This window comes from Rhinopithecus bieti, unplaced genomic scaffold, assembly GCF_001698545.2.
Source record: "Rhinopithecus bieti isolate Rb0 unplaced genomic scaffold, ASM169854v2 scaffold_20579, whole genome shotgun sequence".
Classification (NCBI taxonomy): Eukaryota; Metazoa; Chordata; class Mammalia; order Primates; family Cercopithecidae; genus Rhinopithecus; species Rhinopithecus bieti.
In genome coordinates, this window is record NW_016810413.1 from 1,485,315 (window position 1) to 1,498,768 (window position 13,454).

The 13,454-nt window shown below is 35.3% G+C and overlaps 1 protein-coding gene across 25 annotated transcripts in view; it reads right to left on the bottom strand.

The window, feature by feature from the left end:
• Window positions 1-13,454, bottom strand: part of ABI3BP (ABI family member 3 binding protein) — a 128,486-nt gene that overhangs the window by 46,568 nt on the left and 68,464 nt on the right. For 22 of the 25 annotated variants that reach the window (XM_017891905.1, XM_017891898.1, XM_017891897.1 and 19 more), the window contains 4 exons: window positions 12,873-12,947; window positions 9,529-9,603; window positions 1,095-1,154; window positions 506-553 (listed from right to left, as the gene is read on the bottom strand). In XM_017891905.1, coding sequence (XP_017747394.1) covers window positions 506-553; window positions 1,095-1,154; window positions 9,529-9,603; window positions 12,873-12,947 — 258 coding nt within the window. The remainder of the gene's footprint in view (window positions 1-505; window positions 554-1,094; window positions 1,155-9,528; window positions 9,604-12,872; window positions 12,948-13,454) is intronic. The other 3 variants (XM_017891920.1, XM_017891900.1, XM_017891908.1) reach the window with 2 other exon arrangements.

Consider the following 13,454-nt stretch of genomic DNA (forward strand, 5'->3'; position numbering starts at 1 on the left):
AGTCCTTGTCTCCTCCATTCAAGAGAGCATACAGGATTACAAAATGTGTGAGAATATCATTGTTGGTATCATCTCCTTGAGTCTGCTTGAGCTCAGTTTAACAAATCACTGGCAATTTTTACTATTTTGGCCAATAGTGATAATTACTTTCAGTATCTTTCAAACTTACCACATGCTAGTATGTTACATTACAGCTGAGAACCAATAAACCAATGGAAATTGTTAAACGGGCACCATTAGTAAACACAGTGGACTCGTATGGAAACATGGAGATAAATGAAGTAAATGAAGATGGATTCAGTAATGTCTTGAGGTAGTCTTCAAAGCAAACCCATTACGACAGTGAAATAATGGCTTTTCTATTTTGGAAAGAGTAATAATAATGAGAATGAAATGATGAAATGAATTGAGAAGAAATGATGTTTCAACAGGATCATTTGAGAAAGGCCTGCAATCTTGACGGTAGCAAAGAAAACAGAGTTGGTTGATATGGGAAAACCATTACCTATTGTTGTCTTTGGTGGCTCAAATCTAAAGGTAACAGGTTGCAGAACTATGCCAAAAGCAAACCAAAGGAACATATTTATGAGAATTACTACCTGGTAAAGTCAAAATAGTTTCTATATTTTTTAGATGCATTGATTTAATAATTTAAATGTTCTCTAAGAATTATAATAAATAAGAGAAAATTCTGCACATTAGATGCTAATCAGATAACTTAGTTTAACTAAAACTTTGAAGTTCTCACTTTGGGGAAAATTTTGAGTAGGCATCCACTTTTTTTTACTTAAAAGTATACCCATAGTGGTAATGTAGCTACATTTACATTTTGAAAGGATATAAGAGTTGGCTTAGTTAACAATGGTATGATAGTTTTAGCACGATCTACTCAATGAGCCTATGTATTATTCCCTCATTTAACAAAGGAAAAATAATTCAACCCAGATGATTCAATGTACCCAAAAGAAATATGCATTTTATATCCATATTTTCTCTGAATTTCTTCCATATCACAACCTTTAAAATATATTTACTTCAAGAATTTTGTTTTGAAAATACACTTCTTAGCCAGAAGGATGAAATAATTAATTTACCAGGTTCACTCTGAGAGACCTCAGTGTCTGGTTTATGAGGAAGGAGCACATCTTTTGGAGCTGAAAGAAAAAGATTATAAACACTGTGTATTCTAAATGTCCCAACTGGAGTGAGCTTAACCCCCAGATAGAAAATCCCAGAAAGCATGAATGAAGCAAAAGTATTTTTACAATGGTTAATGACCAAAGTTGAGAAGATGCTTGTTTTCTTCAAAATGGAAAAATGTTACCATGCAGGGAAGGTTCTGGTGGCAGTGAAACAGAAATGAAGTCAGTCACAGTTCATTTTGAAGTCTTCCTTGAGGAAGAGGAGGAGATAGCTAACATAATTCAACAATGAGGTAGAGCTCCCTCAAGTGGTTTTCCAAATAGAAAGTCAGGTTTTGCACAAAGTAGTTAGCTGCTGTTTGATATTCATGCGTAAAGTCCACTAACAACAACAAAAAATATATATCTTAAAGTATCAAAATGGCTACAAATCGAGGGAAACAATAAGAAATGGAAAAATCTTGAATATGTAAGGAGATAACACAGTCTTATTCTAAATGGCACTTACAGTTCCTGGGGGCAGAAAATGAAGCAAAAGGAATCAGCTAGTCATTAGAAGACACCACATGTAAAGTTAATGATAGTACTTATTACTTAGTAAATGATAGCTGTTGCCATTTTTGTCTTCTTTAGTGATGTGGCTTCTAGTATATTAGGTGTCAAGCATGCTTGACATAGCATATGAAAACAAAAGACAAAAATGTCAGCTGAACAATAGGCCTACTGGTATATGCAGTCCCTGAAATCCAGTATATTTTGTAATGTTTTAGCAAAATTAAACAGTAGATTGGAAACTTGGTACCATATTTCTCAGTGGGGAAAATATTAGGGGGATTTGCCTATTTGTTTGTACCAGATTTCTACAACAAAATCTCATTCCACAAATAGTGTAAAGTACTTCAACTCAGTTTCCCCACAAAGAGGCCCTACCTAGACCTAATCTCTCAATGAAAGGTTTTCCTACCACGCTAAGCCTTTCATACATACCAGTACCTTTTTGTCAGGCAGTGTAATTTCCTTGCATCTTATATAATGCTGGAAAAAAATTATGATTCAGGCTAGAACTCTGCCTTAGAAGAAAGATGAAGAAAACTTCTTTTTAAAATTTTATTTTATTATTATGAGGTGGCCAAGCACCACTTTACCATTAGTGGAGAAATAGGTTATATAAAATGAACAATCTCTTTTTATTGTTTTTGGGAATCATGTTTAACTTGCATGCCACATCTGTTCTTAGACTACGCTGCTAGGTATTAGTGAAATTACAGTTGTGAAAACTGGTGCACTGAACAGAAACTTGATTCAGAACTTCTACGAGCTAAAAGATAACATCCAAGGGAATTTGAAAATATGGATTGCTTTCTTAAAGAGAAAAGGAAACTTTAAAAAGATTAGTGGTTGATAAGGTAGAGAAAGCCCACCACAATAGTGAACATTTTGCCTTTGCGTGTAGTTTTTTGGGGGATTTAAATAGTAAAATATAAGAAATTTCCAGCTGTAAATGAAACAAAATGTTTATCTTGAGGCTGAAGAAGGCACTTTGATTCAGCTCTGTGAAGGCCATGAACATTCAAAGCAGCCTTCAGTTTATAAATACCCGAGTTAGTTACAGTACTCCACCAACCAAAAAGGAGCTGGGATTAAGGTAAGGAGAAGCTGAGAAGAGATGTGGTACTAATAAATCCACCATACTGTAAATACATTATTCACTGCTGCTCTAGTTTACTGAGGAATTTAGGCTGGGGTAATGTGGATTCCAGCTGCTAAAATTGGCACTTTTCTTTTTAACCATGAAGTGATGATTTAATAAACTGCCATAGCAGACTTCCTAAGCAGGTGAAATCAGTGGAAAGGAAAGAAATAGAAATATTTACAGGAAAGTAATATGAATCATTCTCCTACTTGGTCAACTACAGCTCCAAGAAATTCAAGTTGTTTTTTCTGTTTTTCCTATGTGGCATTCCCTCTGTATATTAAATTGAACAAAAGCACGATCCCTAAAACCTACATCTTTCATGCTGGGAGAAACTCATCAATGAAAATAATGATGACAATTTTCTGAGAAAGCAGTTTTGATTTCTTTATAAGAATATTTACTGTTATTATAATTTTAGATTTAATTATATTAACCAACTCCATTTATACTACTAACCAATCTGTCTTTGTTCCATAAAGCGTGCCACTCCAAAGTCCAACTAATGTAAGACAAGTAGGAATGCACAATGTCTATCATAGACAAATGTAAATGAACGTGCATGAATGTTTTGATAGAGTTAGAAAATAATTAATGTGTTTCCTCTTGACAAAGTTAGAATATGAAGTCTGCGATAAGGTTTACCCTGGCAATAGGCTACCAAGAGACTGATTCTCTTAGAAAAGTAACCTGTATAGACTCCATACCCTATTCTATTCCTTTAATCTATACTCTTTATTCCTTTATTCTAACCTTGTACCATTAGGTCCAGTCTGAGAGGAAGCCCCGTAGGAGGCCACCTGCTGGCTTTCCCTGTGCTCTTGGACCACCCTCCCTTCCATCTCATTTGAGGCCTTTTACTTTCCATTATTTCTGTTATATTTCTATTTGTCCATGTTTTCATTTCTCCATGAGTTACTTGCTCTCTACCTACAAAACAGCTCGAATGCTCTAATATCCAAAAAAAAAAAAAAAAATCATTCCCTTGACATGGCTTCTCCTTCAAACAATCCCTCCCTCTTGCTCTCATTCCTTTAATAAAAAAACTATCTGCCTCTGCTTCCTCATCTTTTAGATATATCTTCTTCATCCACTGTGGTCCAGCCTCCACTCATTTCCTGCAACAATAGCCTTAATCATGTTCTTAAGTCCAGAAACTCTGAAAGTTGAGTTTTCTCTTAATTTATTCAATGGCAAAACATAACTTATACTGATCGAAGGGCTGTTTATAGGTTTTAGTTCTTCTGCTTGGTAAGACTATTCATACTGCTCACTGAATACACATTAATGTTTCTAATCAATGGTATATGTACTCACGTAAGTTTCTAAAATCTGGAAACTGCTAATTCTGAAGCATGCAGCCCAAAGGTTTCAGAGAGTGGGATTCTGGACATGCACGGTCAAGCTGGCAGCCTCTTCTGATCCCTCTCCTTCTCATTGCCACTGCAATGCCATTGCCAAACTTCCTTTCTTAGGCCTTTTCCTGCCTCATCTCCCAGCTCCTTTCCTGCTTTTCTCTTATCTTTTTTGACATCTGGAGGCTCTTTTTCCTCTGCCTACTCCTTAAATATAACTATGCTGCCTAAATATTTGATTTCTGGCTTATTTTCTCCATCTATATTTTCTCCTCTATTATGTTTTCCAAGATTTAAGAACTATCTAGATGTAAACAAGCGGCTCCTAAATCTGTGCCCCAAATCCTAAGTTCTGTTTAGAAGTCCAGAAAACATTTTCAACCATCAGTTAGCATCTTCCCACTCAAAGTCCTACTGGCCCCTTGCAAGCCTAGCATGTACACACCCATCTTTATTACTCTCTCTGTTCCCTGTCTCAGTTAATGACATTATTATCTACTACTTGCCCAGTCTAGGAACAGCATTGCCACCCTTCTCTCCATAACAGCATTCAGTCATTCTCTAGGTCTTCGTAGTTCCATATACAAAGGCATTTCAGCATTATTCCCTTAGTTTCCTTTCTACCACAATAAGTTCAATTTCTGGATTGTTGCAAACCTACTAAGTGATTTCTGGCTTTTTTTTTTTTTTTTTTGGCCAGTTAATATTCCATTTGAAAAAATCACAGCCATCTTTCTAAAATACAGATGTAATTATATCACTCCCAAGATTACAAAAAGAAACACAATTTTAGTATCTCCTAATTATCTAAAGAAAAATTTTTTGAAGTGCTTAGCATAACCTAAAAGCCCTCAAACATGTGAATCCAATTTACATTGTTTTCATCTCTCAATAATCTCATCATATGGCTAGCAATGTAGTCATTCCGAATCATGCTGTTTCTCAGCTATATGGAGCATGGAGTCTCGCTCTGTCGCCTGGGCTGGAGTGCAGTGGTGTGAACTCGGCTCACTGCAAGCTCTGTCTCTCTGGTTCACGCCATTCTCCTGCCTCAGCCTCCCGAGTAGCTGGGACTACTACAGGCATCTGCCACCACGCCCGGCTAATTTTTTTTGTATTTTTTTTTTAGTAGAGACGGGGTTTCACCGTGTTAGCCAAGATGGTCTTGATCTCCTGACCTCGTGATCCACCCGCCTCGGCCTCTGAAAGTGTTGGGATTACAGGCATGAGCCATTGTGCCCGGCCTGGAGCACTTTTTATACCTCTGAATCTTTGCTTTCTCAAAAATCATCAATAGCTACTTATCTATTAAAATCTATCTTAAAGTTCATTTTCTTGATAATACCTTCTCTAATTCATACATTTAGAATGTATTACTTTTCTTATTTCATTTTTTGTTTATATCACTAATCCATTAATTACTGAGATTTGGCTTGTTTTATAGTTATTGATATTATTCCTGTTTTCTCCACTGTACTGTGTTGGGTGGTAGAGATCATATCTAATTCTTTTAATCCCTAAGCATGGAACCAGGCAGATAAGTGGCAATCAATATTTGTTGAATTGAACATGCATTAGTGCATTTTTTTTAAAGAACAAATATGGAAAAGATGGGCAATTCCCATGAACCAGCATTGTACTTTGCTAAGCAACATTTTAAAGACTGAAATTGAACTCTCCCAAAAGTCTCTAATTCTTTTCCAGGGAATTGTAAAACAGTATTAAAAAATCTAGGCCAGGCGTGGTGCCTTACACCTGTGGTCCCAGCTACTTGGGAGGCTGAGGCAGGAGGATCAATTGAGCACAGGAGATCGAGGCTGCAGTGAGCTATGATTGCATCACTGCACTCCAGCCTGGGCAACAGAGTGATATCCTGTCCAAAAACAAACAAACAAACAAACAAACAAAAAACAAACAAAAAACAGGAAAGAAAGAAAGATCTAAAGAAATAATTTATTAATCACATCAATGACATATACAAGCTTATGGAGATTTTGAGGCAAAGAGAAAGGCACTGAGTCACTAAAATTTGAGGGGAAAGCATATTGATGTTTAATATATCATCAGGCAAATAAGCAAATTGCTGATTAACTCCTGATTTGAATTCTCATATTTGAGAAGAAAGACATCTTGCCTCTAGGAAAATTGATTTGAAAAAAAAAAAAAAAAACTATTTTAACAAAGAATAAATTTACATAGTACATCCTTAAGGGAAAAAAGAAGAAGCTTTAGGAAAAAATGGCAAAATGTCTAGAGGATGATAATGAAATACTGTAGAACAGTAATGGTAACAGTATGATCTTAAGGAGGCAGTTCTCTACCCTGCTCATCCCAGCTCCTATTATGACAAAAAGTATAAATGGAAATAATTGTTAACTATTGTTATCTTGGCTTGCTCAATTCTAAACATATTGTCTTCTAAGACTATATCAGAAAACATACATTTGTTAGGTGAATGTCCAATCAGGTTTCTCCCTAATATAAATCTGGCAATATTTTAAAGTATGTAATCCAAGCAAATGATTGCTTTATGAACTCTATCATTTTAAACAATAAGGCTCAATTTTAAAGAAATATTTAGAATTAAACACTTATTCTTAATTAGTTCACAAAAAACTCCCCTTAAAACCAGTATAACTGAAAACATAAAACTACAGAAATCCTGAAGAGTGTGACTACAAATAATTTTCCAAAGGGAAGAGACACATAGAATATTCATGAGGATTTGGATAGCTTGCTGAAATCTAGGTTTTCTTCCTGGTTTGCTCTTGATGACTGAAATCTATCCCAATGCCTGGGGGCCAGAAGGTTGACCACAAAGCCAAGACAGGTCTTGGTGTAGAAAGGAACTCATAAGGAAGACAGAGCTCTGTTGAGCCAGGAACCTCCTGTTTAGACTCCAAGTTAAATGGCACCTATTTTCTACTGAGGGAGTTATTTGCTCTGAATTCTAAATCATTCTTCCAAGGTAGATGTGGAGAAAAGTCACTTTCATTTTGGTGTGGGCAGCGAGTGTGGGCTCAATTTGTCAAGATTCCTCATTAAACGTTGTAGATAATTCAACGGAATGGCTGGAAGGGTTTTTCTAAAGGCCTCACTGGATGAAGCTGGTGTTATGCCTAGGAATCTGCAGAATGGAAGTGCTGTACAATGAATCTGAGACTGACTTCCTCTTTGATAAGGTCAAGAAATCCAAGTTTGTTACTTCTGCTCTCTCTCAGAATAAATTTTGAGATAAATGTCACAACAAAACATAACGCTGTCCTGACCTCAGCACTACATTTTAAATTTTTAGACTTTTACAGAAGAAGTTTATTTCTCCAGGATACTAATACGTATTAAAATACACATGTCATTTACCCTGTTTTTTTGAAGTATAACCCACAGGACCTGGTAAACAAAGTATTGGGTTCATTAGGGTATGAATTTGAGCCTAGATAAAATCTAAAAACTGTTTGAACACATCAGAATCCAATGTGTTTGAACACTTCTGAGAAAACTGAAATGTAGTACGAGTTGCCTTATGATTACTCCTGGGGGTGCCAAACCCCTGGGGCAAGGGAGAAGAAGCCTGATCATATGGCAGGGCCAACATCAGGTTTAGGGACAGAACCTTAACTCTGAACATGTGGAGCTGGAGGGGTGACAGAAGACCACTAAGACAGGCCCTAGTTCTCCAGGAGGCAGTGCTCTACTCTGCTCATTCAAACTCCAGATAAAAAGTATAAATAGGGATAGTTGTTAACTATTTGTGTTGTTACAGGGATCAAGATCACAGGTTAGAGTTTCTATGAAAAACAAGGTATTGGTAGAATTAAGGCAAGTTTTTTTTTTTTTTTTTTTCTGCTAAAAGTGGTCTGCTCTTTATAACTTAGCTGTGGGAGAACATTTGAAGAATGTGGTTGAAGAGAAGGACTAGCTAACAGAGAAGATTTTAAAATAAATACCTTAAAAATAATTTTATGATAGTAAATTCCAAAGGTATATGAAAGTAGAAAAATAGTAGAATGAATTCTTAGGTACTCACCACCTGGCTTCAGTAATGGCCAACTCATGCCCAGTAGGGCAAATGTTAAATATTAAAAGAGGAAAAAACTTAACTATTCAATATATTGGTATAATGAGATTATATCAATAGTATTATTTTTTATACTGAAAAGTAAATAAAGTCACTCAAATCTACTGTTATCTATAACAAATTAATTTCCATTACATTCATTTCCACAATTGAAAATAAGCTGATCTTTGACAAGTGAGATGAGGTTTTTTTCTTACTTCCTGTTTATAATATTGGCTATTGTGTTTGGTGGTACAAATTTACATTCTAGACTTCAGGGCAAAGGAGATTCTCTCTAGCTTGCTACCACCACCACCAAATTGTCTATACCATAGCAGCAATAATAGCCTTTGGTTATACAATCTGGAAAACATTATAGCAAGTGAATTCAGGCTTGCTTCCAAAATGCTATCATTTTATACTATAGCTTAGAAGTTTTTTGGCTCTGGGAATGTTCTATATGCTTTTAGGAGTATTTAAGAATTTATAATAATTGTACCTTTAAAAGAAAGAGAAAAAACTCACAGTATTTCCCAGATTCTCGAGTTAAAATGAGCTTGGCTTTTAGAGAAAGTTGTTCGGTTACCAGTGGCTTCCTGAGGCCACTTGAAGACTTCATGTAAATAGTGGTGGTAATATCCATGAAATGTCTGGGCCCTTGGAATCCCCACCCTGGATACTCCACAAACATGAGATTACCTTCCCCATATGTGAACAAAAGACTTTCTCAGATGATTGGCAAAAAACAGATTTGTAACTAAAGAAACCATTGTGTGTGTGCGAAAGAAATTTCTTAACCCAAGCGATGTCTCCATAAATTTGTAAAATAGAATGTGACAGGGAAAAAACTCAATGTGGACATAGTACAATTTACGTATCCAAGTAAATGACTAAACATCACTGCCTCTATTTGTAAAAACACTAATTTATCATTTGTAGGGAAGAGCAAAAGTCTTTATCTTTGTGTTTAGTGAAATATTTGAGCATAGCGTAGCTAGAATTGGCAGCATTTTTTTGTAAGTCAGGGAATAAGAGAACTTTAGTTCTAGGAAAGACATTCTAACCTTGGCATAATTCTCTGCCTTTTGACTGCGATCACAGCTTTACTAGATGAACAAGTGGACACTCTTATGAAACTCCTGAAATTATACCACATATGATACAACATGGGATTTAAAAATAAGTGAAATATTGACCTCACTTCTATCAAGTCTCATGTTTCACTGAAGCAGAGTGGGGCAGTTGAACGCGTTTGGCTTAAACGTGAAATAAAGCATTTACCAGGTGTGGTGTATGACACTTCTGGACTCGGTGATGTTTTTGGTTTTGCAGTAACACGCTGGGGCCCCTTAGGAACTGAAAGAGAGAACTCATATTGTAAGTCATTTGGTTTCAGCACCTTTCAGTCATGCTTAACACATAAGGCATGCCAAGGTGTAGCCTGAACACTGACAAAACAAAGTATTACCCATACGGGAGTCAGACAGAAGACCAGTCCTTAAGCTCTACAAATAGCTTAGTTAGAATTCCATTTAATTACAGAAGAGTGAAATCTGAGAAACTGCAAAATTTCAAATTACAAAGCATCAGAGTAAGGACGACTTTTTAGAAATCTATTTCAGAGGAGACGGCAACTAAATGCATGTAAGAGAGCTTTTCTTTACTGGATATGTTTGCTTGACTTCTCCTTAAACCCATTTTTATGTCTTTCCTTAAAGACAAAGTAGGTAAAGATGGTGAGGTCAGGGTGGAATCCTATGGAGCATGGATATGCTTGAAGTCCTCTCAGACAACAGCAGAGTGGTAAGCAGACAATGCAATGGAATGGGTTGGTTCACATCTTACCCGCCCTGCATTTCTCTGGCCCCAGAGAAACCTTCAAATGAATTTGTTGACAACTAAAATTAGATTTCCACAACTGTTCCTTGGGAATAATAAAGTACTAATATAATAGACACCAGGAAAATAAGTCTAACAATTATAGTGTATTCTACAATTTCAAAAGTGCTTTTATAAGGTTTACACCCTTTGAGTCTCACCATAATGTTAGGAGGAAGGAATTATTAGCTACACTTTAAAGCTGAGGAAACAGAGCTTCGGGTGTGTGACAGCATCTGCTTGAGGCTATGGTTATTAAGTACCAGAGTCAGGACTTGAACCACATGCTGAGGATCAAACATTATCAATAGGCCTAAACACCTGGGCTCTCTATATCCCAGTTCTGCAGGTCAGATTTTCACTTGCTTCTCATTTTTTAAGGTGAAACAATAAACCCGCCCTAACTCGAGATATGGTTGTAAGAATCCAATGTGAAATGTCAAAATGATGTGAAAATTACACTATTATAATTTTTTTCCACTTCTCAAGGAGCTTTACAAATTTGGTTTTGAAGAATCTGAGTATATTCTGATTTTCACATTGTTTGCCCATGCAAAATCTAGGAATACCCATAATTTTGATGGTTATAAGAAATTCTAGGCATCCAATTAACAATAATGTTGCTATTACCTGTAAACACTGGGATCTAAGAAATCAAACTTTATTGACTTATCAAATATTCCTTATGCTTTTTTTTAGATTTTAGATCTCATTTTGCCTTTGAATACCAAATATAGATTTAAACGTTGCCAATTTATAAACACACTTTCAGTAACACTAACAATAAAGGTGACATGCCCAAATTACAGAATCTTATTATGTGAAAGGTGGTAAACAAAATCTGTTGCACTTTAAGTTGTAAATACTTTTGATAGATGATATTATAGCCCAACAACAATAGTTTGTATTGGTATCATGCATATAAATAGGACACTCTCCTGTCCACATGACTTTTTGAAATTTGCAGGAACTAGCCAAGGGTAAGGGAAGAAGTATTAGAATTTGACTATTTGTCTTTAAAATGTTTTGTGATATATACGTGTACATATACACACCTCCTTGAAAAAATATCAAAATCCAGGATATTGCTGGAACCTATTACACGAGTTACATACATTCTTGTGGGATAAGGAGGTCTCAATTCTACCCACTTTGAAAAAGAATAAGTAGAATGCATTTTGTTTTTCATGACCAGTTTTCCAAATTGTTCCCTTACATTAAGTAGCACTGACAAAGCCAGAAGTATCTGGTTTGCAGCTACTTTCCACAAGAGATGCTGATGGACTGGAAGTTGCTTCAATCGGGACATCAGAAGGCTCTCTCACTACAGTCTGGCAGCCACTCCATGGTTTCAGAGTTAGAGAGTGGAACTCACTGAGCACGTGAATCTCTGAAGAGCCTGTCTTGTCAAGAAAGGTTGGCTAAAAGTCTAAGTCAAAATGAAATGAATTTGAAACTTAGAACATAGTATAATAATGGAAAATTAGAGCAAGCTCCTGATTTACTAAATTGAATTTTAATAAAAGGTACAAAGTACATCTCAAAAAGATAAAATTGCAAATAATTTTGTCCTATTACTTCATATCTCCTTTACTTTAAAAATTTTGTACTGACCATGATTCATGCCTGAGTGTTTTAATTTTAGTATTTATTTTCATCTTTTATAGTTCAACATTCAAGTGTTCATGCTTTCTTCTTCCTATTTGTTTTCTACTTTTGTTCTATGCTTTATATTCAGATCCAAAGCTGAGAGCTTCTTCTCAAATAATTTTGTCTGTTATTTTTAAAGTTAGATTTTAGTTTCCTATTATAACAAATTTAATATACTTTAATAATTTGGTATATTCTTAAAACTTTGATGTTTTATTCATATTCATTATTATTCACTAATCATTTTTTTCTCAGACTTTTAGTAAGTTAATGTTTCAAATGTATCATTTAAAATTTCATATTTTGGGGGAATGCTGCCTTGGTACCTTCATATATTTATTATCAGAATAAATTATTTACATTACTAAGTTTTAGTAATTAGAACATATTTAAAATTATGCTAAATAAGGCAGATTTAAAATCATAGAAAAAATTTAATGATAGGTAAAATTTCCCTTAATTGATATTAGAGACCACACCTAAAACTACAGGGTTTTTCTTTTCCTCTGTAGAAAAACAAGAATGACAGTACCTAATGGCAGAGATTCTGAGGTATGAATAAAATATTTGTGGTGGGAATCCAGAATCACTACCTGGATCAAACACAATGTGATGGTGCTAAACGTTTTCCTTTCCCCAGACCAGATCAGTGGTAGCAAAGGTTCCTTTCCCGGTATCCTGGGTGGGTACACCTCAGACATTTGTTGTAGTCAGGCCATGTATTGAGGAAAATGTCAAATTAGAGATGATTGACAGAAGGAAGCACATTCAGGAATAGTGGAAGGGATAGGACTGTAGTCTCAGGTTGGGGAAGGAGAAGGAAGTAGGTAGGCTACTCTTTCTAAGCAATGCCATTCATGTCCACCTCATCTTCAATAACACAACATTAAGGGAAGCTTTGTGGCATAAGCTTTTCCTATGATGTACTTTTTTAGTAAGTCCAAAAAGAAATTTAAATATTTATTAGGTTACAGAGGAAGACTTGCTTTGCAAATGTTAAAGACTCAATCTGCTGTCATAACTATTAATGAACAATTTGCTAGAATAAGCCCACTAACCTCAAACTTTTCAAGCTAAAATGTAAAATATATCTTTACCTGGTTGTGTTTGTGGAATTCTTGGGCGTGGCGATGTTTTTGGCTTAGGAGGAGCACGTGGTGTCTGCTTGGGAGCTAAAAAAAAGGATATAGGTTCGGAAATCTTGAGCCCTTCAAGAACGACAGTACCTAAACCTCTAGAAGCTCAGAGATGTTTACTGAATGGCTGAAGACCTAAATACCCAACGATTAAGGCTCCTAAAGGTCTGTAAAGTATAGGAAGGCAACTGTTTTATGTAACAGAAAACAAAACAAAAAGTCACATTAAATGATATCTAAGATGTTCAGCTGGCAAAATGAAACTTGGGATTTCAGAAATATTGACATCAAATACCTTTTAAATAGCTTGAAAATAAATTCATAATAACAAGAATTCATCCTTATTGTAAGTTCATATAATTTTATCAGAATATTTAGTTGTACTATTTTAAATGCAAATACATGTTTTCTAAATAAAAAACAAAGTTAACATGTTATAGTCCAAATATATAACGTATTTTAATAGCAAGTGCCAATGGAAAATTAATGTTACTAAACAAAACACAGTTTTATTAGTTATATAGGGGAAAAGAGGGAAGAGAA